This window comes from Ictalurus furcatus, chromosome 13, assembly GCF_023375685.1.
Source record: "Ictalurus furcatus strain D&B chromosome 13, Billie_1.0, whole genome shotgun sequence".
Taxonomy (NCBI): Eukaryota; Metazoa; Chordata; class Actinopteri; order Siluriformes; family Ictaluridae; genus Ictalurus; species Ictalurus furcatus.
The window spans coordinates 17681993-17707704 of record NC_071267.1 but is presented as its reverse complement, the minus strand read 5'-3'; the positions used below and the strand labels follow the sequence as shown (position 1 = coordinate 17707704).

The window sequence follows — 25712 nt, the reverse complement described above, 5'->3', positions numbered from 1 at the left end:
TTGAATCATCTATGCAATACATTACTACTTTTCAATTATGTTTAAATACTCACACATTTATGTATATGCCAAAATACATAAAAGGTTAACAGTACTGGTGTGTTAAAAAAATGTGATCTATCTTGCTTCTTTGCTGAATTTAGAGAGCACATGTAAGGAACCAAACCAATTTAATAGCTGTAAATTCTCTGTGGTTTATCACCAGATAGTCATTCCCCACACCATTACATCACACCACCAACTTGTATTTTTTTCCATCAGTGATCCAAGTTGGAGAGGGAACCAGTGTGCAAAGTAATACCCATGCACAAGTTTTACAGATGTCAACACCTTGATTATATTATTGTTGCATCAGAATGGCACCAGAATTCAGTTATATTAATCCCAACGGTTTCTCCTCTTTTACTGATCAAAATCGAAATCCCTGCTTCAGGAAGTTTCTTTTGTTTGCAGGTTTCCCAATGGCAAAAGCAAAATGTCAGTCCTTTGTTTAAGTTACCTTTAAAGTGATTTATACCTACACTTTTGGCCAAAAAAAAGGGTCAAGGCCAAAATGGTAAAACATTAAACTTTTAATGGTCTTAACAACAAATCATAGGTCTGGAACTTTGCAAGAATTAAACAAATAGATTAAGTAACTTAGTATGTGATAGTTTTTCCCATTGATTTCTTTAAATGTTTAAGCCTTATGGGTAAACTTGCAGATAGCTTTTAATTTTTATTTTATTTTAATTTTGTACACCCAGGCATGTTAGCTTGAGTTTTACATCAAACGTTTTAATCATTATCATGAGTTTACCTTTGTGTACAAGAAGTCTATATAAGTGAATTTCCTAGTTTCTAGCTTTTCCCCACTGCAGCAAAAGTAAATGAGCAAATCGTGGCCCAGGAGGTCTCAGGAGTGCATTTGTTTCATTCTTGCTAATTTTCTGACCAATGATTTGTCGTTAAGACCATTAAAAGCTTCATATTTTGCCATTTTGGGCTTGGCTCATTTTTTTGCCCATGAAGTGTACCATATATGGTTAATTGTGGGTGTGTCTGTATTTAAATGAGCAGTGAAATGCACACGGTGGCTACCAACTATTGGTATTTATTTAACTTATTTCCCTCCTCTTATGCATTTGATGTATCCCTATTTTATTGTGCACATGAGAATTCTGAAGTTTATACATGAGGATCAATTTAGAATATGTTCAATACAATGCTGATAAATGAGGTCCCAGGAGCTCGGATCAGCTACATATTAAACACACATTCTTTTACCTACTGCATATGTATGTCAAGGCCCCTTTTCTGGAGTATAGGGTTTTTTTTTTAATGATGTGATGATTTGAGATGTCTGAAAGTTTCCAAATCACACTAGAAAGCTTGGGTCATTTGGAATAAATGTTTTGCCAACGGGACTTGGGAATGTATAATTTACGAATTGTGAAACCATCATAAAATCTTTGTAAACACTCCAAGAAAACACGCTAGGGAATGTAGCCCGGTTGGAGAATGGTGGGGGGAGGCAGCAAGAGCACAAGCTCTCCTCCCTCTTCTTTCTCAATTTCAACAGCTATTTAGTTTTGCAAGACTGGAATAAAGCCACCTTCTTTTGATCCTCAGGTCGCTTGCTTAACCATTTCCCAAAAAGGTCTAGTGTGCAGTCTGAATGCCTGTGTGCGTGGATACCAGAGTGAATTTTGACACCGGGACCATTTTTATTCCCTTAGACCCCTATCTACTATGTCTTCTCTACCTTTACCGAGTCTCTGCTTGTGCAAGGACATGTGGTTGGACTGTGAGCTGACAGCACAGAGTAACCGATCAACTAGAAAAGTGCCTGTGTAGCCACTGTACCGTCACTGATAATAGAAGAGGTGTGGTTTCATTCTGGGGAAAATTAGAGCTGACAGCATTCAAGAAGGCAGCGATTGCTTTTAATCATGATGATTGAGCGTGAGCAAGAGAGTGTGAGTCTCTGTTGTAAAGACTAGAAGATGAAGGTATATGGGGGGAAAAGAGGCTTTAAAACAAACACGGAGCCCACAGAGAGTCAGTCTGCCTGCCTCTGCTCTAGGTAGGGGGAGAGAAAGGCGAAAAAGAGGATGGAGACCTTAAAGAGCAACAAGGGAATGAGGGGGAGAGGCTGAAATTTGAGACGATTGAGTCAATACTGTAGACCTGATACTGCTAATGAATGTTTTGAGTTATGAGCATATGAGTTATGGGTAGAGTAGGCAGAGAAGTGTGTATATCCCAACTTACATACATAATATCCTGACAGACCAATTTCTGAGATTTAGCCATATCAATTAAATAGAATAAGAAGAAAAAGGATGAATAAATTCAGATCTGTCAGTGAAAACTGATATCTTTATTAATGTCGCTTGGGGAAAAACTGCATTTCTTTTCTTTAATTTCCCCACTCCAGTAAGTTGCTGTGCTAGTAATGGTTGTGAGGCCAGTATATTTAGTTATATTTAAGACCCAATACCACTCATGTCAGTGGTTAAGACACTGGGCTACTGATCGGAAGGTTGTGAGTTCAAACCCTAGCACTGCCAAGCTGCCACTGCTGGGCCCATGAGCAAGGCCCTTAATCCTAAACTGCTCAGATGTATAAATGAAATAAAAATGTGCGCCACTCTGGATAAGGGCGTCTGCCAAATGCTGTAAATGTACACACACTAACTGAATACACTCTGTTTACTGTAAAAATCTACTCCACAGCAGCTCAAATCCTCTCCAGAACCTCCCTAAACACTAATGTTCCACACACCCTCATTCATCAGCTAATGGCCAGGAATTCTGGTGTTTAGTGCTACACTATTTGTAAAAAAAAAAAAAAAAAATGCTAATGCCTGATAAACACAAGCCTTTCATCTTCCATCAAAAAGAGAAATCTTGGACACTGAAAATATATCTTCTGTTACTGAACAGAAGTGAAGTATTTTATGTTAATATTAGTTTACTAATTTATTCAAAGCTTCAATTACTTTCCTTTAAAAAATACCACTAGCTGGAATGTTACCTTCATCCCATCGGTCGTCAGGGCCGTTGGCATCATCATCATGGGCAACACTCTCACCGTCAGCTCCATCCATGGGGGTTGCATCTTCCTCCACGATATGGAGCTTATCTTCATCATCAGAGTCTGACTGGCCTTCCAGTACATTGCTGTAGTTACTCACTGCACAGAGAGAGAAATAAGAGGGAAAACATTAGAGAGAGGTGTTTATAAAATGGATGCAGTAAGGGACAAATACAGTACATAACCTTTTAGAATATATACACAGGAAGTTGTCCGAGTGAAGGAGTAAAGAAAGAGCAGATTCATGAGGTGGAATGTTGGATCAGGGCTGTCACAAGTTGATTTTACTTGATAACAGTAACCATATAGAAAATGACTGTGTTATATTGGTTTTTTGGAGTTTTTATTTTAGAAGGGTGAAGAAAACAGGTGGCCAGTATAAGTCAAAATCAATCAAAAATCAATCAAAATGTTGTCATTTAGTTCTACCCAGATTGAACCAAATTCCACCTTGTGCAGCTGGCTGCCAATTAGACAACATCGCTCACGTTACAGTAGCAAACAAAACAGTGGAGCATGAGAAGTATTCTTCTATTTATACCCTCTTCAGACAATTCTCTGTCAAATTTAGGTACTGCAGTCTCAGCTGTGAAATGTCACACAATAAGTATTAAAATCTTATTAATCCCAATTGATTTCATGCATTCATTCTTCCATAACAGTTTTATCCTGATGGAGGTAGCACTGAACACTAGGAACAAGGCGGGAATAGACCCTGGATGGGATGCCAGTATATCGCAGGACACCATGCACACACACATTCACACCTAGTGACAATTTTGGAATAGCCAATAAACCTACTGGCATGTTTTTGGGAGATGGGAGGAAACAGGAGAACCAGGAGCAGTATATTTGAAACGCCATACAGGCATTAACATGATCTCAGGATTGAACTGGGGACACTGGAGCTGTGAAGAAGCAACGCTTCCCACTGTACCACCATGCTGCCTTAATTCTACTGTAGCTTATCATATTTCAAGCACACTACATTTACAACATTAACCTCACAACACTGATGTTACTTCTTATGAGAAAAGAGGAAAAAGTGATCTTCTAAACTAGAATCCTTTAAAGAAGCTATAAAGATAATTGAACGTGTGTAGTCACGATTCACTAAGAGCTGTTGTGTGTATGTATGTTCATTCACAACACAACAACCTGAATGTGCTCCTCACTTTAATAAAAACCAAGGAGACTTATTAGTCAAATCTGGTTCGGTGGCATATAATTGGATCAAATACCTGCAAACCTTGTAGGACTTGTTTTATCAGCTGAAGTTAGAGGGGTGATATATTCATCGTTTCAGCCTCGTGTTAGCCACAGTGTTACAGACTGACGCCACATGGGTAATTCAATGTATATCTTATGTTTATAAAGCAAACTGGATAATAGCATGCAAAATCACTTCAGGAAACTGCTGCAGTCCTGGTACATACACAATATTCAGAGAGTACTAGTCTGTAAGTATGACTTCTTGACAGTCACCCCAGTGTTCCTTTATCATTCCACATCTGATCTCTGCCCTCACTGTTTTCATACTATTAAATTTGTTATGTCTTTTTAGATAGATAAGACTAAGCAGCATCGATTTGTTGGAGCTGACCTTAATTAGCTGTGTGTGTGTGTGTGTGTGTGTGTGTGTGTGTGTGTGTGTGTGTGTGTGTGTGTATGCGTATGTATGTGTGCAGAAGTGAGCGTGCTTGGCTCAGCATGATGTGACATTCTATTAGAAGAGGAAATGATGGAGCGATAGCCTCACATAACGAGTTCTCATTCGTTAAGGTAAGTGCTGGCTGAATGGAACTGGAACAGAGCTGGCAGCATAAATCACACTTAAAGACTATGTTTTGTTACCATCAGCAGTACAGGAAAGATGGAGTTGTGAAGACGTAACATAAAATATATTATAAATTATATCCTGATTTAAGAACCTATGAGGTTCTTAGCTTGGTTTCTGAACATAAATTGTACTGAAGCTCAGTCATGAAAATAGGATTTTAACCCTGAAGACTACCAGAAAGATAATACATAACTACACAGATTTGCAAATATACTCCAGTTCTTATTGTTAACCTGACAGTCCTGCTGAGTTTAAAGCAACATGGAAGCATTTGTGGCCATCAGAGGAGTTCACATGTTTACTAGCTCGGACAAACTCCCGATTCCTGTTTACAGAGAAAAGAGGACACAACAGTCAGGAAATGAATGTGGATATGAAGAAAGTCTATAGATGTGTGTGTGTGTGAGAGAGAGAGAGAGAGAGAGAGAGAGAGAGAGAGAGAGAGCGAGTGTGAGAGTGAGATAACCCTGGTCTGAGATAAGTGAGTGGCTGAGCCAGATAGTGTACATTCACTAAAAACAGTTCCTCCCTAAAGATTATACCCTCCAGTCCTGTAGTCTTTCATTAGATTAAACTTGTACGACATTTACTCACTTTGAGAAGAGTTAAGGTGTTTTCCCTTTACCTTTCTTTCATGGTGCATAAAAACATACAAGCGCTAAAGTGTATTTTGATGATCGAAATAGAATAGAAAAGGTGTTAAAGAAAGAGTGTATGAGAAATTGAAGGTGTGCCAAAGCACCTCCATATTTTTACCCATCCCCTTCATCCCATCTCTCTTTTCCACTCATCTAAGTACCTCTCTCCATCCCGGCCAAATCAATTTTCCTTTTAGAGGCGCAAAGTCAGCACAGGGCTTGGCTATGGAGCTGAAACTCACACACACATACACACATCTCCACTGCTCACCCTAATACATTTACATTAAGCTGATTTTGTGCTTTTTATCCCTTGTACTTTTTTTTCAGTTCTATCTCCCACTCTAACCTACGCTCTTTTAATGCTGTTAGCAAATCCGGCCAATCTCTACACTTGCGATCTTCTCTATCTCTTTTTTTCTGCTGTCTCATGCGGTTGAATCTGCAGGATTTAGTATGTCACTCTTTTTAATCATGCATGCACGGGCTCTAATGTTCATGCACATTAAATAACTAACACATCCACATGCACTGTCTCAAACACCATGCAAAACTACACTTCCCATCAGGCAGTGCAGACAAGGGGCACTTAAAATGTGTAAGATGGGGTGTGGGTGACTGATCCGTGACAAATTCTTGCAGGCTGAGTTACACTGTCATGCCTGAGAGCATTCATTACCGCCTCTAGGAGCTACACGCAGGAAAAGTGACTAAACAAACACTCGATAAGAGAAATGGCCAACATTAGTTTGGCGACAAACAGAGAGCGCTACACAGACCCAACGGAAAGCAGGGGTCATTAAGCATTGCATATATTACAACTTGGAAATGTTAAACACAAAAACAAAGTGTCACTCTTGTCTTTTTCCACAACATTGTAGAGGTGACTGCATCAAAGAGCAGCACTGTACACCAATTTTGCATACCTGTTCAAGCGTCAAATCCCACGTGGGCACCCTGCTATAAATAACACAGCTGTTTACTGACAAAGGGCTCTTACTGGCATTATATACTGTACATCGTCATTCATCAATCTAATGGATTATGCTTTTATATAGATGCCTCAATGCTCATCAGGACGACCAAATCTAAAATCGCTGCACCTCCCGTCCTCTCCTCTTTAGCAGCTCTGATGCAGCCTCTTTTCCCAGAAGGCCTCAGTCCTGGGTTTGTTCTCTGAAGCTTCTAATGAAAGCCAACACGAGTCTGTGCATTTCAGTTGCCCATTAATGCCTGAGGCCTGCGGGTCGACACCTGCCACGAGCCACCAATAAATGTCACCTAACCTGGGATCTGCATAATCCCACAAAGCGCCTGGTTACGCACAGACACACACCTCTAGAAAAAAAAGAACATACGGCCTCTAGACAAAGCTGCTTGTATACTAATTATAAAACCACAAGATTATGAAGATGATTTGATTTACGCCAAATTTTCTCTTCAAGATGAAAGACACTGAATACAGAAGAACAGACAAAGGGTACTGATTTGGCATTAAGATGAAAGTGTGAGCTGTGAGCTTTTGTTAGTATAAAGAAAGATGCATTTGATGATTAAAATGTTAATCATGAGAATGATAATGCCCCCCCTTCTCCCCCCGAATCAAGGCACAATGTCCTGTTTAGAAACCTGACATTATTCAACTTTTAAATAACTTCTAGGTTAATCAGTTGATCTAAATCTATATAGGTAGCCATACACCAACCCTAAAAATAATCTCTCCCTCATTCCATAAAGAACCTTCATGTATGTTCAGATGATTTTAAAGGTGTGAGAGAAAAGTCTGATCCCATATCAGCAACATAATACGATACTCAGTATTTCAGTATTTTAAGTTTCTTTTGAACTTATTTTTTTTTAAAAAACAACCTTTATTGTGTATATGAAGAGTTGGTCTCCAAAAACGTTACACACCAGATGCTCGCTTTGTGTTTTTATCAACATAATTAAATGCTTATGGATCATTATGCATATGTACTGTCTGACAGCTTGCTTTACTAGAAATTTATTTGTTTAGGGGTGAAGAAATCAGTTTCTTCACAAAATACATTATCTGCCACATCTGTCATTTTAACAAAGCTTAATATACAGTGCCTTGCATAAGTATTCACCCCCTTAAACTTTTCCAAACTTAGCAGTGGTACAACATGGAACTGACATGGACTTAACAGGGATTATGTCATGAATCTACACAAAATAACCCATAATATTAAAACATCAATATAAGTTTGGAAAGGTGTGTTTCGGGGAACATTTGAATGTGGATTTTTTTTTTAAAAAAACAACAACTTTTGTTCTAAAAGCTGTTCTCTGTAATAAGTACCTTAATCCACAAATTCTCACCTATATGCATACGATAGGATTCTGCTTCACTAATAAGGAGTTTTTGTATAATGTACATGAAATATATCAAAGGAATAAATGTAAATGATCAGCGTTAACCATGGTGGCTTAGTGGTTAGCACGTTCGCCTCACACCGCCAGGGGCGGGGGTTTGATTCCCATGGCTCTGTGTGTGCGGGGTTTGTATGTTCTCCCCGTGCTGTGGGGGTTTCCTCTGGGTACTCTGGTTTTCCTCCCCCAGTCCAAAGACATGCATGGTAGGTTGATTGGCGTGTCTAAAGTGTCCGTAGTGTATGAATGTCTGTGTGATTGTGTGCCCTGCGATGGACTGGCACCCTGTCCAGGGTGTACCCCGCCTTGTGCCCGATGCTCCCTGGTATAGGCTCCAGGTTTCAACACGACCCTGAAAAGGAGTAAGCGGTTGAAGATGGATGGATGGATTAGCGTTAACAGTGCACCATGGTTGAAATCAAACATATGGATGGTGCTGGACATTCTGCCAATTTTCATGAAAGCTGTAACAGTGTTTCTGTGTTACAAATGCACTCAAGGTTATATTGAAATCACCAGCATTTAAATAGAATATCCTTTGGCCTAATCATTCTGTACAATCCTTACACATTAGTAGTGATGCTATGGTTCATCTTTACAGGTCCACAGCAGTTGTGTTGAGTCTGCTGGTTGTAATAAAGGTAGGAAAAGCTGACACACTGCTGTGTCGCCATGACACATGCACTCGAAGTAAGTGTTATGATTGAACATTCCTGACATAGCATCACTCCCGAGGGCTGGAGGAGCACGCTCAGCACACTCCGCCTCGGCCCTCACCCGCCACTCACGTGCTCCAGGCTTATCTCTTAAACAAACACCCATTTTCCTTCTGAAATGAACTCTGAGCCCTCAAACCCAAAATACTACAAAGTTTATAATGAAAACACGATTATGAGCCATTATGGTTTTACAGAGCCTTCATGTCACTTCGTGAAGGATATGAAGATGAAGCTGCAGGTAAACTACCACAGCTGCTGAGCAAAGAAAAAAAAAGAAGCTCTGGAAGGCAGACTTGTCAATCTAGGTGAAACAGAAACTTTTCTGCTATTTCCCCTTGATATTGTATTGGCATCTTACAAATGGACTTTTTGGATTTTTAAAATTAGGCCTACTAGTGTTCTGTCTCACATTATTTTCATTTATTTACAGTATGCACATACATGTGTAAGAAGTCTCATACGTTTATGCAAGTACGTTGCGAATACAACTCTGTGTATAAAGAAAAGATTATATATACAAGTGAAGCAGAGTCCTACTTTACCAGAGTAAAGTTCCAAAATATTTATTAATGCAAAGAAATGAATGCAAAATCAAGCAAACTCTGTATTATTCGGAGGAGCTTGCAATTTTTCAAAATTACTGCAGATTTGGGCCAAGACGTGTCATTTGACATCATAACAAAGCGCATTCAACCAAACCCCTCTTCGATTCACATGAGTTGAACATGATTACAACTAAAAGGTCTCATTTACCAACAAACATCACTGCAAAAGACTGTGCAGAACAATTTTGTACGATTAGTTTTCCACAAAAAAAACCACAAAAACCGTGAAAACTTTTTGAAAAAAGTTGCAGCAAAATCAAGCATTTTTGGCCACAACAATCACCAAAAAAACTTTGCTAGATCCTGTACAGACTGTGAAATAATATTTACCGTCCATCATTGATATGATATGAAAACAGTGTAGCTAACGTTTACTCTGACTGGTAGTATAAAATTATACAAAAATTATACAAAAACTCAATTTCATTTTAATAGTAAATCTTAAATAGTTTAGTTAAAATTCAAACTGATCTTTTTGTTCTCTTCATCGTCCCCCAAATTTGGTCACCTGCCAATTTCCAAACACCAGCTAGCAATCATATGACAGATAACACATGCTTCTGAACTGCTGCATCACAGGGAAGCGGAAGAAAGTGCCCTCTATCCAGCCTCGTCCGCATACATGAACTCATAGGTGCCCACAACTGGCTAGTGTTGCTGTGATTGGTGGGGGAGAGAGAGTATGCCTTCGCTCCCAACCAGAGAGCATGGCCAGTTTTGCTCCCTGGGTTCCCAGATGGCTGTTGCATCACCAGGGTTCAAACTCACGATCTCCCCATGATAGGGTGAACGTTTTTCTGTTGCGCTAATCGGGAGCCCCTCAAATGTAATCTTTGAAGGAATTTGACAACCCTACTGCACAGTAGCACAAAGGGTAGAAATGAAGACACACCCTTTACTCCTGCTATACACAAACACTCCCACAACATACAATTCACAAATACATAGAGAGAGAGAGAGAGAGAGAGAGAGATTTTATCTCCTATATTCCAAACACAAGATGCCACAAAAAAGAGAAGACAAACACAAAAATTCTTTTGAATTCGTTTGCTCTTTGCCATATACACCATTACACTTTGGTCCACACACACACACACACATACACATATATACACATATAAGTACGCACACATACGCACACTGACACACAGACACAGTCACAATCTAAACCACATCCCCACCCAGCACATTTTCTTTCTGTCTCTCTCTCACACATACACACACACATATTCTCTAACCACAAGAAGACGGAACCGTCACATCAAACAAAAGCCAGTCACCACACACACACACACACACACACAAACACACACCTCTGTGTCAGCAATTTAAACTGTCTGTTTCAGAGAAATGTTACTTTGGTTCATGTTCTTTTTATTTGTAGTGGGATTGAATATGTTTCCAGAAGGACTGAATATGGGGATTGAATATAGGGATTGAATATGGGATTGAATATGGGGACTGAATATGGGATTGAATATGGGGATTGAACATGGGGACTGAATATGGGTTTGAATATGGGATTGAATATTGGGATTGAATATGGGGACTGAATATGGGATTAAATATGGGATTGAATATGGGGGCTGAATATGGGTTTGAATATGGGGATTGAATATGGGGACTGAATATGGGATAGAATATGGGGACTGAATATGGGATTGAATATGGGGACTGAATATAGGATTGAATATGGGGACTGAATATGGGATTGAATATTGGGATGGAATATGGGGATTGAATATGGGGACTGAATATGGGGATTGAATATGGGGACTGAATATGGGATTGAATATGGGGACTGAATATGGAATTGAATATTGGGATTGAATATGGGGACTGAATATGGGGATTGAATATGGGGACTGAATATGGGATTGAATATGGGGACTGAATATGGAATTGAATATTGGGATTGAATATGGGGACTGAATATGGGGATTGAATATGGGGACTGAATATAGGATAGAATATGGGGACTGAATATGGGATTGAATATGAGGATTGAATATGGGATTGAATATGGGGACTGAATATGGGGATTGAATATGGGGATTGAATATGGGATTGAATATGTTTCCAGAGGGATAGAATATGGGGAATGAATATGGGATTGAATATGTTTTCAGAGGGATTGAATGTGGGGGTTGAATATGGGATTGAATATGTTTCCAGAGGGATTGAATATGGGATTGAATATGTTTTCAGAGGGACTGAATGTGGGGGTTGAATATGGGATTGAATATGTTCCCAGAGGGATTGAATATGGGATTGAATATGTTTCCAGAGGGATTGAATATGTTTCTAGAGGAATTGTATAAGGGGATTGAATATGGGATTGAATATGTTTCTAGAGGAATTGAATATGAGGATTGAATATGGGGATTGAATATGTTTCCAGAGGGATTGAATATGTTTCCTGCAGGACAGTGGAGCAATATAAAATACAAGAGAACAATCTAAAGGAATGTATAAAAGTGCTGAACGTGTGCACAGTATAAGACACATGGAAGCACAGTACACAGTTCACACTGCACAATAATTACACAAAATACCATGAGGATAACTGGGGAGCACGTATTAGATCTTATACCACAGCAATGCTGAATTATCGATTCATGAGGAGGTGATTGATTTTCTGTAACAGCAGCTCTGACAGTAGTTCTGGCTGTAATTTAAGTAACAAGTTAATATTAATGAGATCGTTCTAATTATTGTTTCTATAGTAATAGCTCATTCATGGGGACTTATATGGCGGACGCTCCACATATGAAATATTTCTGTGGGGAGGGACATTATAAGTATAAACAAATTTTTTTTTATGCCCTGCCTTATGGCAGGGCTTTAAAAATAAATAAATAAATAAAAGATAAGAAAGTGTTGTTATTTAACAAAGAAAACCCTAGACTCTTTTTAGAAACCCTAAACCCTATGACGTTTTCTGTTGGGACATGTTTAGTTAAAATGTATGGAATGAGTCTCCATTGTTAGCACTTTGTAATCAAGACTTTTGTGCATTTCGGTTTCTCTGTAACATGGCAAATACGGCATTTTTTTTGTCTTATTATGTTATTTTATGTCTTATTCAGGAGTTTATAATGTAACATTATAGTGTAAGTGATAACAGGAACTAATAAGTTGTCTTCTGGAGGTTCCACAACATTAAATATAAATTGAAATGGTTAAAAAGTTTTGTAAGTCGCTTTGGATAAAAGCGTCTGCTAAATGAATAAATGTAAATGTAAATGTAAAAAACAAGATATAGTTCAGAAACTTTTCATGAATGCAACATTCGTAATTATTGCTAAATCACTGTGGTATAAGAGGAATAAAACACTTTGGATCGTGCTGTTATATGAAAATAACTCACTTTGGGGTGTTTAAAGTGTCACAACACTCCAACATAAAGTTATAAATGTACAAAGAAACGTCCCATATACATTATAATGGTAAACAGTAAGTAAGAAGATAAATTATGAGGTGTATAACCGGGTGTATAACTGGGTGTATAACCGGGTGTATAACTGGGTGTGGATGGGAGTGCTTTATCTAGGTTTTCGGTTCAGGCAGGTGCGATGTGGTCTTGTAGCACGCTTGCATGCATATGACTGAACTGTAAAACCTACACTGGCCTCTAGGGGACACTTTATTCCCAGGAGACAGAACTGATGCAATGGTGACAGATAATGCAATACTCAACTCAGTATCCTGCTGCGTGCTGCATTTGACTCTCTTCACTGCTCTCACTGTTTACCAAGTGGATAATGTTATTTTGTTCTAATAACATAATGAGGGATGTGACCTGATGCTGTGTTAGAAAGCCTGCGGTGAATGGTGAAAGCTGCATTTAGAAGAGAACAACTGATAAAAAGAGAAACCTAGAGTAGACATTCTCATCTAACATTCTCTCTCTCTCTCTCCTCTTATAGCTTACTCTAACTAATGGTATTATAAGACTTGTATAATTATGCAGTGAAAGGTAACTTGTGTCATCAAGTTACTCTTACTCTTTATCCTCATACTAGGTCCAATTTAAAAACGAGGACTGGCCCAAACAGAAAACAACTAGTAATGACATCATTCTGGTGGACCAACATGGACAAAGCAAACACTATCTCTTCTAATAGTGACATAAAAATTCGTAAGGACATAATCAAACACTAAAAAGCTCACTGAAGTCTGTTTGGGCTGTAATAATCATGTACTGCCATGGCGTTTGGGAAGCTGCTGAGTATTAAAACAGCACATGCATGTGTGATGCAGGATGTGTACACAATCAGCAACAAACAGTGTTGCTAGCTACATCACTGAAAACTATTCTGAGCAAGAGCAGGACCCAAAAACACATTCAACTGGAACTTGTACAAGTCCAGAACGGGTGGATTTCTGGTGCCAAAACTTTATGCAGTGGGAAAAGTACTTTATATACATAGGAAATGTTAATACTATTGTTCCCATTGTAAATAAAAACATTGATGTATATAGAGGTGAAAGAGGATATCTGTGTGTGTGTGTGTGTGTGTGTGTGTGTGTGTATACACGTGTGTGTGTATTTTGAGCTAATCTTGTTCGGCTAGACTGAGCTCTTCTAAATAAGGCCAGAGAGCGCGATCATACCTGCGCTATGATAACAGAGCCAGAGCTTCATCTGTGCTGCAGTGCTGACTCGGCTCTGTTTACGTTTGAGGTGAGACCAGCCCCATTCACGGGCATAATGCTCACAGCGTGCACACACACACACACACACAGTGAGAAAAAAGAAAAGGGTAAAGTGTAAATGACTTACATGTTTAAAGAAGTGTGTACGCAATAAGCTATGGGAGGTATGTTACTTTATCATTGCTTTATCACTTTATCAACACTGACAGCTTGCTATCTGTCTTCTGTTTCTCTCTCTCTCTCTCTCGCTCTCTCTCTCTCTCTCTCTCTGTACCATGCTGAAGGTAAAGTGAGGAAACATCTGTCATGCCTCCTGGTCAGTGTGCACTACCTGTAGGCATGCTTGATTATCTGGACGCCCCCTTGGCCAGTTTCACTACTGCTTTTCTCTCTCTCTTTCAGAATCACTTTCTGTTTGTGAATTCCCCGTATAATGTGGGAGTATTTTATGTTTTAGCATAGCACACAGGCATGCTGTAGTATCTGAGAACAGAAACCAGCAGAACAGCAATTACTCACAACCATGATTTTGAGTTATTTATTATTCATATTTGACTGTGATATCAGATAATGAAAGGTGATCAGCTGGGTAATGTTACAGATATTATTTCTGAGTGACTAGATAAAAAAATATATTAAAAACCTCCCCATCCGTGTATTTATTTGGGCATACTTTGGCCATTTAACTACTACTGGAGAGCATGTATTAATGTACTCTAAGTACTAATGGAGAGTATTAATGTTGATTATATATATATATATATATATATATGATTGATTTTAAAGATTAACTAAAGATACTGTAACATGCCTGTGGAGCAGTCTTCTTTCAATCGCAATACTTATACAGTTAAAGAATATAGGCTTGCAATTATTTAAATATTATTTAAAATAATAAGGTGCAAGTTAACAATTTTGCATAAGAATAAATGTGAATATTGTGATTTCATTAATATGTACAATAATCATGAATGTTACTGTCATTATGAACCTAGTTAAGAGGGAAAGCCCCAGAGTGATAACTCTAATAATAACTCAACTTAGCCCTGGCAATGACATAACCAACCTGACGGGTGAGAATACCTGTGTTGGGAACCTGACTTGTGACAATGTCCATTGTTAAAAGCGCTACACAAATAAAACTGAATTGAAGTGAAATTGATACCCAGGAAATAACACACCTGTGTTAACAGGAAACGGGAATTCATCTCATCATATGCACATACTGTATAAGCAACATGCATTTTAATGTTTAGTATTTTTATTTTTTCTTCTATGTTCTGTCTTTCTGGTGTCCAGTCAGTTGTGTGTTTCACTTCGAGTCTCTTTCTTTTCTTCCTCTTTGCTCTCTGACTGTGAAGAGACTCAGTGAGGAAAAAGCAATTTATTTATAGATTTCCTTTCCTGTGCTTTTTGTCATGAATGTATACCCATATTTGTATTAGACACACATACACTGTAACTGTAACAAGAAGCTGTAACTTCTGACCACCATGGGCAATAATGGGCAATAAAGAAGTGAGTAAAAGTCTAGTCAGTGTTCAGTCTAGACATGTCTGAGTTGCCCATCCAAATCACAGAATACTAACAAACAGACCGAGACTACTTACACACTGTTGCTAACACATACACACACACACACACACACACACACACACACACACACACACACACACACACTGTTCTGGTAATGTCCGTTATGAGGTAAGTAGGAAAGCTTGGTTATTCACACTGCTCTGTGTGTGTGTGTGTGTGTGTGTGTGTGTGTGTGTGTGTGTGTGTTTGTGCATGTGTTTGTGTGTTGTGTGCGTTTGTGTGTGTATTTGTGCGTGTGTGTGTGTTTGTATTTGTGTGTGTTTGTATGTGTGTGTGTGTGATTGTGTGTGTGTGTGCATGTGTGTGTGTGCATATGAGCGTGGGCTTGCAGGGCATTTCCCCGATACCACGCCAGGTGAGCTGAGTCAGACAAAGAAAGGAAAACAGAAGTGTAAGCAGAGTGAAGCTGCTCTACCGGAGGAAAACATACTGTTTTGAGCCGGCATGTTCAAATGATCTTTTTTTTTCTCATAAATTCCTCACTTATTTTGTTATTCTCAGTGCCTTAAAATAGAACAATTATCTCTCCTTTATATACACATCTGATACAGAGTGGTGTGTGTGTGTGTTTTAATGTTCACGTGCACAAGCAGTGGAGTGGAGGCGTGTGTGAATATGCTTGATGTACTCAGTGTGTGTGCACATATACATGTATGGCCTACATAACCAGGCTTATTAATAATATGTGGGCCATTATGGACAGTTTTTGTGTGTGTGTGTGTGTGTGTGTGTGTGTGTGTGTGCGCGTGTGTGTGTGTGGTTGACATGTGGCTAACATGGATAAATATATCTTACTCACACCTGTATGTTTAAACTGAACGAACAGCTGCAGGTTCTTGGTTACAGGTCTGCATGTACAGTATGTTCCATGACTGTAAGAGCCTTCAGCATGAATTCCCTGTTCAAACACTATTCAAATATTCATAATATTCACCTATTCAGAGACAAAAATGCTTCTGATTGTTCTGAATGCGCTGAATAAATATAAATGCATGTCATCGTTGGGAGATCATGGCAAAGAACAAACTTGCGTTCTCGTGAAGACCGGTCTTGCCAGGCTACAGGAAAGAACAAACTCGGAAGGACAGGAGGACCCAGAACGCATCTTTGCGAGAACTGAGATGTGCTGTGAGCTTCCTGTTGCACAATGGACCGTCTCAGCACATTTCTAGTAGTGGGAAAGGAGCACTGTCTCTTCAGTGCTCCCGTAGTGATAAGTTTCACCTGGTTAATAGAGTTACTGTTAACTGACTGATTAACCAAACATCATTTAAGCATGATTTAATGTAGTATGCTCTCTGTTTGCAACTGCGACCTCGCGTTAATTAAAAACTAAGCTAACGAGTTTACCGTTATCTCAGGATGGAAGCTAGCGTAGTTTAATTGAAATACTTCTGAGGGATGAATTCGACTTTTCAACAACCTCATATAATATGTACCTCACTCTAAATCATATAACAAAATCATTCTTTTTAGATGCATATTTTGATCTATTTAGATTATTGTCGTTAAAAAGATGTACAAAATGTACACAACATGTATAACTACATGTATGAGTCAGGCTTCCGTCATCTGCTATTGTTTTGCCGCAGTGACTTCTGGGACTTCAAGTGGGATCTGTGTGCATCTGATGCTTCCTCGATATCAAGAACACATCTGGGTAATTTCATGCGTCCACTGTACCTCCCAGCATTCTTCAGTATTGGAATTGAACTTCGGCAGTGGGTGATGACGTAGAACGAGTTCACAGGGACGCAAGATCGCATGAGAGTGCATATTGAGAAACGGCCCATGAGTTCAAATCCAGACCGAGCCGCAGCCAGGAAAACTGCCTGTTTCTCTGGGTTGAAGAAATGGTATACTCTCTCTCTGCTATCAATCACAGCGACATTAGCCAATCATGGGCTTCTGTGAGCTCATTTGACGCTGCATGTTGGCTGGCTTCATATGCCTCAGAGAACGGTAGAAACCTGCTGTGCTGAAATACAACCTACTGTATACAGAGTAGCGCAACTGCAGCAGTATAAAATTATAGACGCGCTAACGTTATCATTAAAATTAAACGGGACTCTTGGAATTGAGAGGAATTTGACTAGCTCTAGTATAAATCCATATAGGTATTATACTATGTTATTACAGTCCCTATCACCTATTGTTTAAGCTTCATCTGCTGTAAATAAATAGCTGTACATTCTACCTACAAAAACACTTTGCCAGTTTTTTTCTCTGACCTTTGAACCGCACCAGGTTTTGTTCTGTATGACTGATCTAATGATGTCATGTGCTGCGTTAACAGTACAGAGCATCAGTACACCATAAATCAGGGAAACAGGGAGGATGAAACAAACTACAACACAGCATGTAAACACAAATCAGACCCTGTGAGACGGAATAAATGTGGCTAAAATGGACAAGAGACAGCAAGACAGAGGACTCGGACAGGGAAAGGCATGTACAAAAACTGCTAATGACTTAAAAAGACAAAGCATCGTTGTCAGAGACAATGCACATCTTTACTGAGAGATCGCGCTTGAGGCAAGACACTGTCACACACAATCTACCTCACTGAGCAACACAGAGAATGGGGGGGTGAGGGGGTGAAAGGGTGAGGGGTTAGGGGTGGGGGGTTAGGACTGAGACAGAGAAAAAGCCAAGTAGGGGAAGACAGAGTGAGAGCAAAAGAAGAGAAGACGTGAGAGAGGAGAAAGTGGGAGGAATGGCGTGTGTTTGTGTTTGTGTGTGTGTGCACTTGTTTTTAAAGGTCAGATCTCATAAAGACGAGTCAGACAGCCTGACACTTAGAGAGGTGGAGAGATGCCGCAGGCTGGTACACACACGCACGTATGTTCACATACACTTGTGCATATTTAGGCAAATAAGCATGTACACACACACGCACACACACACACACACACACACACACACACACACACAAATGCACATAACCCCTGGCAGGGCAGATTTTACTTTCTCTTTTAGTGCTGAAATCTTCTGCTCGTCAGATCAGAAGGTCAGAAGCAGCAACATACAGCAAACCTCTGTCATCTGATCTCATTACTGTTCGTATACAACATCTCATTATACTCTTATCTCATTACACTTTCATATACAGTAACTCACTGACTGACACACAGTCTTTTTTTCTTTACCTCTGACCTAGCCCCACACAAACACACATACACACACACACTCACACACACGCACACGCACACACGCACAGAGCTCAATCAGCCACGAGAGCAGAGGCAGTATGTGTGTTTGGTGAAACAGGGTAGTAAGGTGTATAAAACTAACTAGACTTGCGGAATATGGTAGGCCGGTATATTCGGGTCAATCGTGGAGACAGAGACAGAGAAATCAGCACTGTAACTAATTGAAAAGGTTGACACAGGTCAGCTATCTTTCTTTTCTTTGATCAGTGTGTGTAAATTTCTCTCCTTAAACACACAGGCATGCTGTGTGAGTATATGTGTGTGTAAACACTCTAGTCATTACTAATCAAGGGCTACTAGGGAAGTAGTAGCTCAGTGGTTAAGATGATGGACTCCTGACTAGAAGGTTGTGAGTTCAAATCCCAGCACCAAGCTGCCACTGCTGCCCCCTTGGGCAAGACCCTTAACCCTCAACTGCTCACAACTCATGTGTACAAATGAGATAAATGTATAAATGAAAGTTGCCAAAATGCCATAAATGTAATTACATGATACAATATTTAATTTAATAGCTTGTAACAGAAGCCGATAAAAACTCTCTGAAAAATCACTTAAGCTGTAATCAGGGTGGTATCTGTAAGAAAACGACTTTCTATAAACCTAGCAGGTTTCCTTTCCTGAGAAACCAGATGTTTGTTTCACACACACTGATATGAACACATTATTGCAACATTAATATTCATTTTTAGAAATTACAATCATGATGTTGTTCCATGTGCATATATAAAGTCAATTTTTATACCTGTTGTGGCTGTTATTATACTGGCCAATTTATTTGAATCAGCCTGTGTAACGGTGCTATCTGGTTTACTTTTTTGTATGTAGCGTGTAGGTGAAGTGATTTACAGCAACTAAAAAAAAAACTTTTTGATTCCTGGAAGAGTTTAAAAAAGCAGGTTTCAAGGGAAGAGTCTCTTTTTTTCACATGACACACTTGATACAGATCAGAAAAAAGTACCTTTTTCTTCTTTAGTGCAAATTAGTCCAGGGTCTTGTTAACCGTGCATGTTTTCAAAATCAAATATTACATTATTAATATGAATATAATTATGTATTTATTTTTAAGCCTTCATAACGTTCCACCACTGAAAGGTCTTTTATCACACTTTTATTCCTATCTTTATGAGGTATCTTAATTGACTTGAGTTACTCTAGGTAAATAATTAATATTTCCACACCTACCGCTATTGCTAACTTTAACCTGAGTAAGCAAAAAGAAATCCTTCGGCTCGTTTAGCTTTTCAAATAAATGCACGCAATGAATTTGGAAACGGGACCTGGGTTTTGATATCTGGTTTAAAATGATAAATATTCACTCCTTCATCAGACTTGCTCATTTTTTCTTTCTTTCTCACTCGATCAGATCCCCCCCCCCACCCCACTCTCTCACTCTCTCTCTCTCTCTCTCTCGTGTCATTTTACTGAGAAATTAGAAAGCATAAACATCTCTGTCCTGTAGACTTTCCTGTGCTGATAAACTTCACAAAGCTCCATGATTGTTATAAAGCGCTTACAATCAAAACTCCTTCCATTACTGTTAAATGTTTCCTAACAAAAACTGTAAAAAAGGTTTTACTTTGTTAAACAATACGTTTTCTGTTTATTACTAGTTTTAGATTATGTGGAGCATCCACTGTACAAGTTCCTGTTTATGAGCCGTTACTATAGAGACAATGACGTATTAGCCGGAACTACCTGTGCTATTATACGAAAAAATGCACACTTCTGACCAATCAGATTCGAGCATTCAAACGCACTGTGGTTTTTGAATGTTTATGATATTTTGTACATTGATGTAATGAATCTAGTTCTGCAGCTAACGATGATTTTCATAATCAATTGGTTGGCCGATTATTTTTTTTGATTAATCGGATGGGGGGGCAAACTTTCAGTAGCATTTTTTCTCCGTTTATTTAAAATAAAATCCACAAACTGAGTGTTACGAATATAAACTGCAGACTAAAACTTTACATAACTGTCCAATTATGTAAGACTGAAAAGAATCCAATGCACACAGATACACACACCAGAATACATATTATTCATTTAGGATTGTAGTTTAATTCAGTGCTTTTTGTGCATCCTGTGCATAATGTGTCACATTACGTGCGTATGATGTCATGCACCGTCGACTAGGAAGCGGCTTATACTTTCGGTGAGTAGAAAAACCCGCTAATGTTCTATTTGAAATGATATAACCTTTCTAAAATTCATACACTAGATGCTAGAGTACACGGTATATAGTGTAAGTGTACAGTACGTCATTTGGTACACACCTTTAGTATTTATTCTCCGAAGCGTGTTTTCAGAACAGAAGTAACGTAGTGAGTAAATGTACCTCGTGCCGCACACAGACCAACTAATCAATAATGAGATTCATTGGCAACAATTTTCATAATCGATTATTATCGATTAGTTGTTGCAGCTCTAAATGAATCTAATCTAATCTAATCTTTTTATTTTCCCCATCACTATTTAAGGGCGGGGCTAGCAGCGGTTTTCAAACCAATCAAGAGACTGCAGATTTTCTGTTGCTTGAAAAGGGAGAGAAATGAGCTGTGGAATGATGAGGAGACAGAGGTGCTGCTTTGATTTCAACCAACATAAGCTGGTTAAGCAAATGGCCAAAAAAACATAGTTAAGCCAAGCATGTCCTTGGGGGATTTAACAATAGTGTAAACAGACCAAAATGATGATGGTCATATTTTCACTGCACTCATGTTTCCTCCAGTTTTTGGTTTTGAATGTGCAGTGTAAACAACATGCATATAAACTGTATTATATTCAGTATACACCTGTACTACTTATTACACACACACACATACACACACACACACAGATATTCTGAGCTAATTCTATGTGACCCTCAACACGCCCCTTCCTGTGCAAGGTTGCAGTGTGCACACACAAAACTCATTTCTCAGTGGGTGTGGGTGTGTCCTGTATTTTAGTCTGCAGGTCCTTAGGCAGATCAGGAAACCAGAACACACCGGCTTATAATAAACACAATGGGTATGACGCAGCTCTCTTTAAAGGTGTGTGTGTGTGTGTGTGTGTGTTCATCTGCGTGTCTACAGTTGTGTGTGACTGATGGCCAGTTTGTCCCCGAGTCTACTTAACCTCAACAAAGACAAGGCAGAAAAAAAGAAAGACAGGAAAAAAAGTATATGTAGGGGTTAATGCTTGTGAACTGGGCTTAATAACTGTACAGGCCAGGTATATAAAAACAGCCAACACAGGCATTAAGTTGACGTGTATTATTAAGAAAAAGACCATGCTAGAAAGACCAAGCCTGCACTTACACTGACAGCAAGCTCAGCCTATAGGGAAATGAAATTTGTAAAGAATCCCGAGCACTCCTCTGCTCATTGGGATAATGACATTTGATATTTGTAGCTAGGCAACACTCCCATATGTGACATTTACCTGCCAGGCCAAATAATGTCCCTTATGGGAACACACACACACACATACACAGAAAAGCCTGGGTCTAGACTTTCTCCTGGACCAGATTTTCTGCTTTACAGTCTGCAGAAATTGTGAAATGGTGTCTACAGATCAAACTGGATAACTGAGAAGGATTCAACTTACAAGACTATTAACAAAGCTAACTATTCAGCTTACTAAGTTAATTATCAAACTAACAAAGCTAACTATTTGACTAACAAAGCTAACAATCAAACTAACAAAGCTAACTATTTGACTAACAAAGCTAACAATCAAACTAACAAAGCTAATTATTCAACTAACAAAGCTACCTATCAAGCTAACAAAGCTAACTATCAGCCATTACAAAATTTGATACCAAAGACTGTTGAATATTACCCATGAATGTTAAATAAATGTCTTCTTGTAGAAAGCTTCATTTCATTATTAGCTTTAGATTATGTACAATGTCCAGTATACAAGTCTCTATCATTGAGGTACAGTGCAATAGCAAGTGTTTACTCCATTTGCAGTGCTTCTTACATTTACATTTACAGCATTTAGCACACAGCCTTATCCAAAGCAACTTACACAAGAGTTTTGTAGTAAAATATGGTCTAAGAATACTATCAAGTTAAAACCCTGTTCAGGAGGAGTTAATACACTGAGCTGAAACAGCAACAAAATATAGTTCAACATTTTATTTCCTAATTAGTGTTCATTTGTTAATTAGTGCTTAGTGACGAGGCAGAGTTCATTCCGTCACCTGTGTGCCAGTACAGAGAGGAGTCCTAATAGTCTTCTTCCCAATTAACAAATCCGAATGAATGCATGTCTGTATCCTCTAATTCTCCAGCTCCCCAAGGACGAGGGAAGAGAGAAGTGAAAAAAACACAAGGCCAGTTTACTGACACTCGGCCTAACTCACACTGGTCTTCAGATCAGATTTTGTTTATTCTCCCCATCCATCACAATTTAAATATACACTGCCTCAACCTTTAGCCAGTCACACACCGCTGACAAATTATGTCGGTGAAACTTGCCTTGTTCTTTGATGTACCAGGACGATTGAAGAATATAAGCATAACTATAGACAGATTCTATTTGAGAAAGGGATGTGTGTACATGTTCAAGACCAACATTTCTCTGCAGAAGATGCTCAGTATATTCCACTACCGGCTATAAGTGGACCATATCGGTCAGAACACATTTATAACAATATCATAAAGTAGTGTAACGCAGAGCTACAATAACTGTGACTGGTGAACCAATACTTCTTTTGATAAAGAAGTCTTGAGAAAATGTTCTTATTCATCAGAATATCTCTGTATGGCATCGCCGGGTGCACTGAGCACTGAACACCACTGTGTGTGAGTGCAGTGATTAAAACAGAGCATCCTATGTCTGACTCTGCTCGGTGTCCTATCACACACACAGAGTACAGAACTGTCTTTGCATTCCCCTCTCATGACACAGTCACAATAGTGGAATTTTTGCCAGACTTTATCTGAAATAATCTGCTTCCGGGGTCATGACTTTGGCAAATTTGCTCACGACTTCCTGTTGAACTTCATTCGACCTGAAATGTTTCCCATCACATGACAGACCACAGCATTGCAGTGCATATAAGGGGTTCCTGCAACTTCAGCTCTTTCTCTCTTGCAAATGACGAATAGAGCTAAATTGTAATTGTCCACTCTGGTCAAAATTTAAGCTGATTACATAACATCTCTGCTGCTTTTAAAAGTATTCAATAATATTTGACTATTAAATATATAAATATTTATGTGTGTGCGATTGTGCCCTGTGACGGGTTGAGTGAGTGTCCCCCACCTTGTGCCCCGAGTTCCCTGGGATAGGCTCCAGGCTCTCTGCGCCCCTGTGTAGGATAAGCGGTACGGAAAATGGTCCGATAGATAATCACACACTTATTTTACATACTATGTTTATAATTTGGTAACTCAGACACTGGCACAGAGCCATAAATAACTCCTAACTGTCTCAAGCAACCTCCGCTATCACTTCCTAGCATCATTCATCTCACACAGCTCGTGTTGTTTTGTAGGAGACATTTCATGGCTTGCCTACAAAATGGACATGGTGAAGTCAGTCAGCCTATTATATAACAAACTATGTAGTTTGTTCAGTGTGCTTAAGGCATTCCCTTTATTGACATGCATTCAAACAGTAGAGCCTTTTCACACTCTGTTAGGTGTGTCAGGCCAATGATTGCCGTTTTCCCTGAGCAGAGGGAACGTCTCAGAAGAAATATGGGGAAAAAAACTCATGTATACACATAACATACATCCCTCCCAATAAGGAGTTTATGTAGCGTCTGTATTTACATTCCACAAAGTCTTACTCTCCTCTGGGGCTACTGAGAGGGACACACACACACACACACACACACATTACACACAGCATACAGCAAGTTTTCTGTCAGTTGTAATACTGTACAATGGAGTTATATAGCTGTCATTCCCATATATATATATATATATATATTTTTTTTTTTTTTTAAAAACCTGACATGTTGACATTCTGACAAATACACAGGTTGTACCAGAGGTGTTTGTGGTTAATTGGACATCCGAAAAATTCCCACATGCATCCGAGTGACTAGCTTCCATCCCTCAGGGGCGACCTGTCCACACACTTAATGATCTCTTTCTCACATGCACCAAAAGCGTCTTCCTAGCAGACACCTAGGGTAATTACTAACAGTGCAGTGCAGTGCGAACACCTAAAGTTGCTGAAGCCAGAACAGCACAAGATCGTTTAAAGAATATGACCACATGTATACATCAACCCAAAGTGCTTTTCCAGCTCAAGTACAGTTTCCTGGAAAAGGCTCTGTATCCACTGCAATCGTGACCATGAGACTCTTACTGAGGATTAATGGATGATGACTTGTGATGACTTGATTAACGGATGATCACACACCAACTACTTGTACAATATATGACATCATTCTGGGAGAAAAAGCATGACGTGGATGACTGATCAAGAAAAGGAGTCATCTCTGCATGCGGTTCAGTGCAGAAAGCTTTTGCACTAGCATTCTGGCGTTGTAGCTTTGGCAGCACACATGCATGTGTTTCAGGGTTTGGTTTTCGAGAGACTGCTGTAGGGAAAGGCTGTATTTGTTTGGGGTTTAAGTTACAAAACCGGCAGCTTCGGCTGACTTCCAGCAAAATCGCTGAGTGTACATTTAAGTCATGACGCTTGCTGCCTAAAACCACAATCAAAACCATGTTTCACTCTCCTCAGGAAATAAAAAAACAAGAGTAATGTAAGAGAAGTACTTCACATAGACACCACACAGAAAATGATTTTTCCAAGTAAAAAGAACCCGCGGTCTCTCTGCAAACCCGATCTGGTCCCTCCAGACAATAATCAGAGGATTATCTATTCATGAAATGAATCATATGATTACTGAAATTCAGGAAGGCAGCCTGACTGATAATGTGATGCAGTGAATAAACCTATGAGTAGCGGTGTAGCTGCTCGACGTCCTGAAAATCATGTTCCATCATTCCTCTTG

The 25712-nt window shown here is 39.2% G+C and overlaps 1 protein-coding gene across 1 annotated transcript in view; it reads right to left on the bottom strand.

The window, feature by feature from the left end:
* Positions 1–25712, bottom strand: part of zeb1b (zinc finger E-box binding homeobox 1b) — a 67278-nt gene that overhangs the window by 18617 nt on the left and 22949 nt on the right. Inside the window, exon 2 of the mRNA XM_053639965.1 lies at positions 3020–3178. Within this exon, the coding sequence (XP_053495940.1) occupies positions 3020–3178 (159 nt within the window). The remainder of the gene's footprint in view (positions 1–3019; positions 3179–25712) is intronic.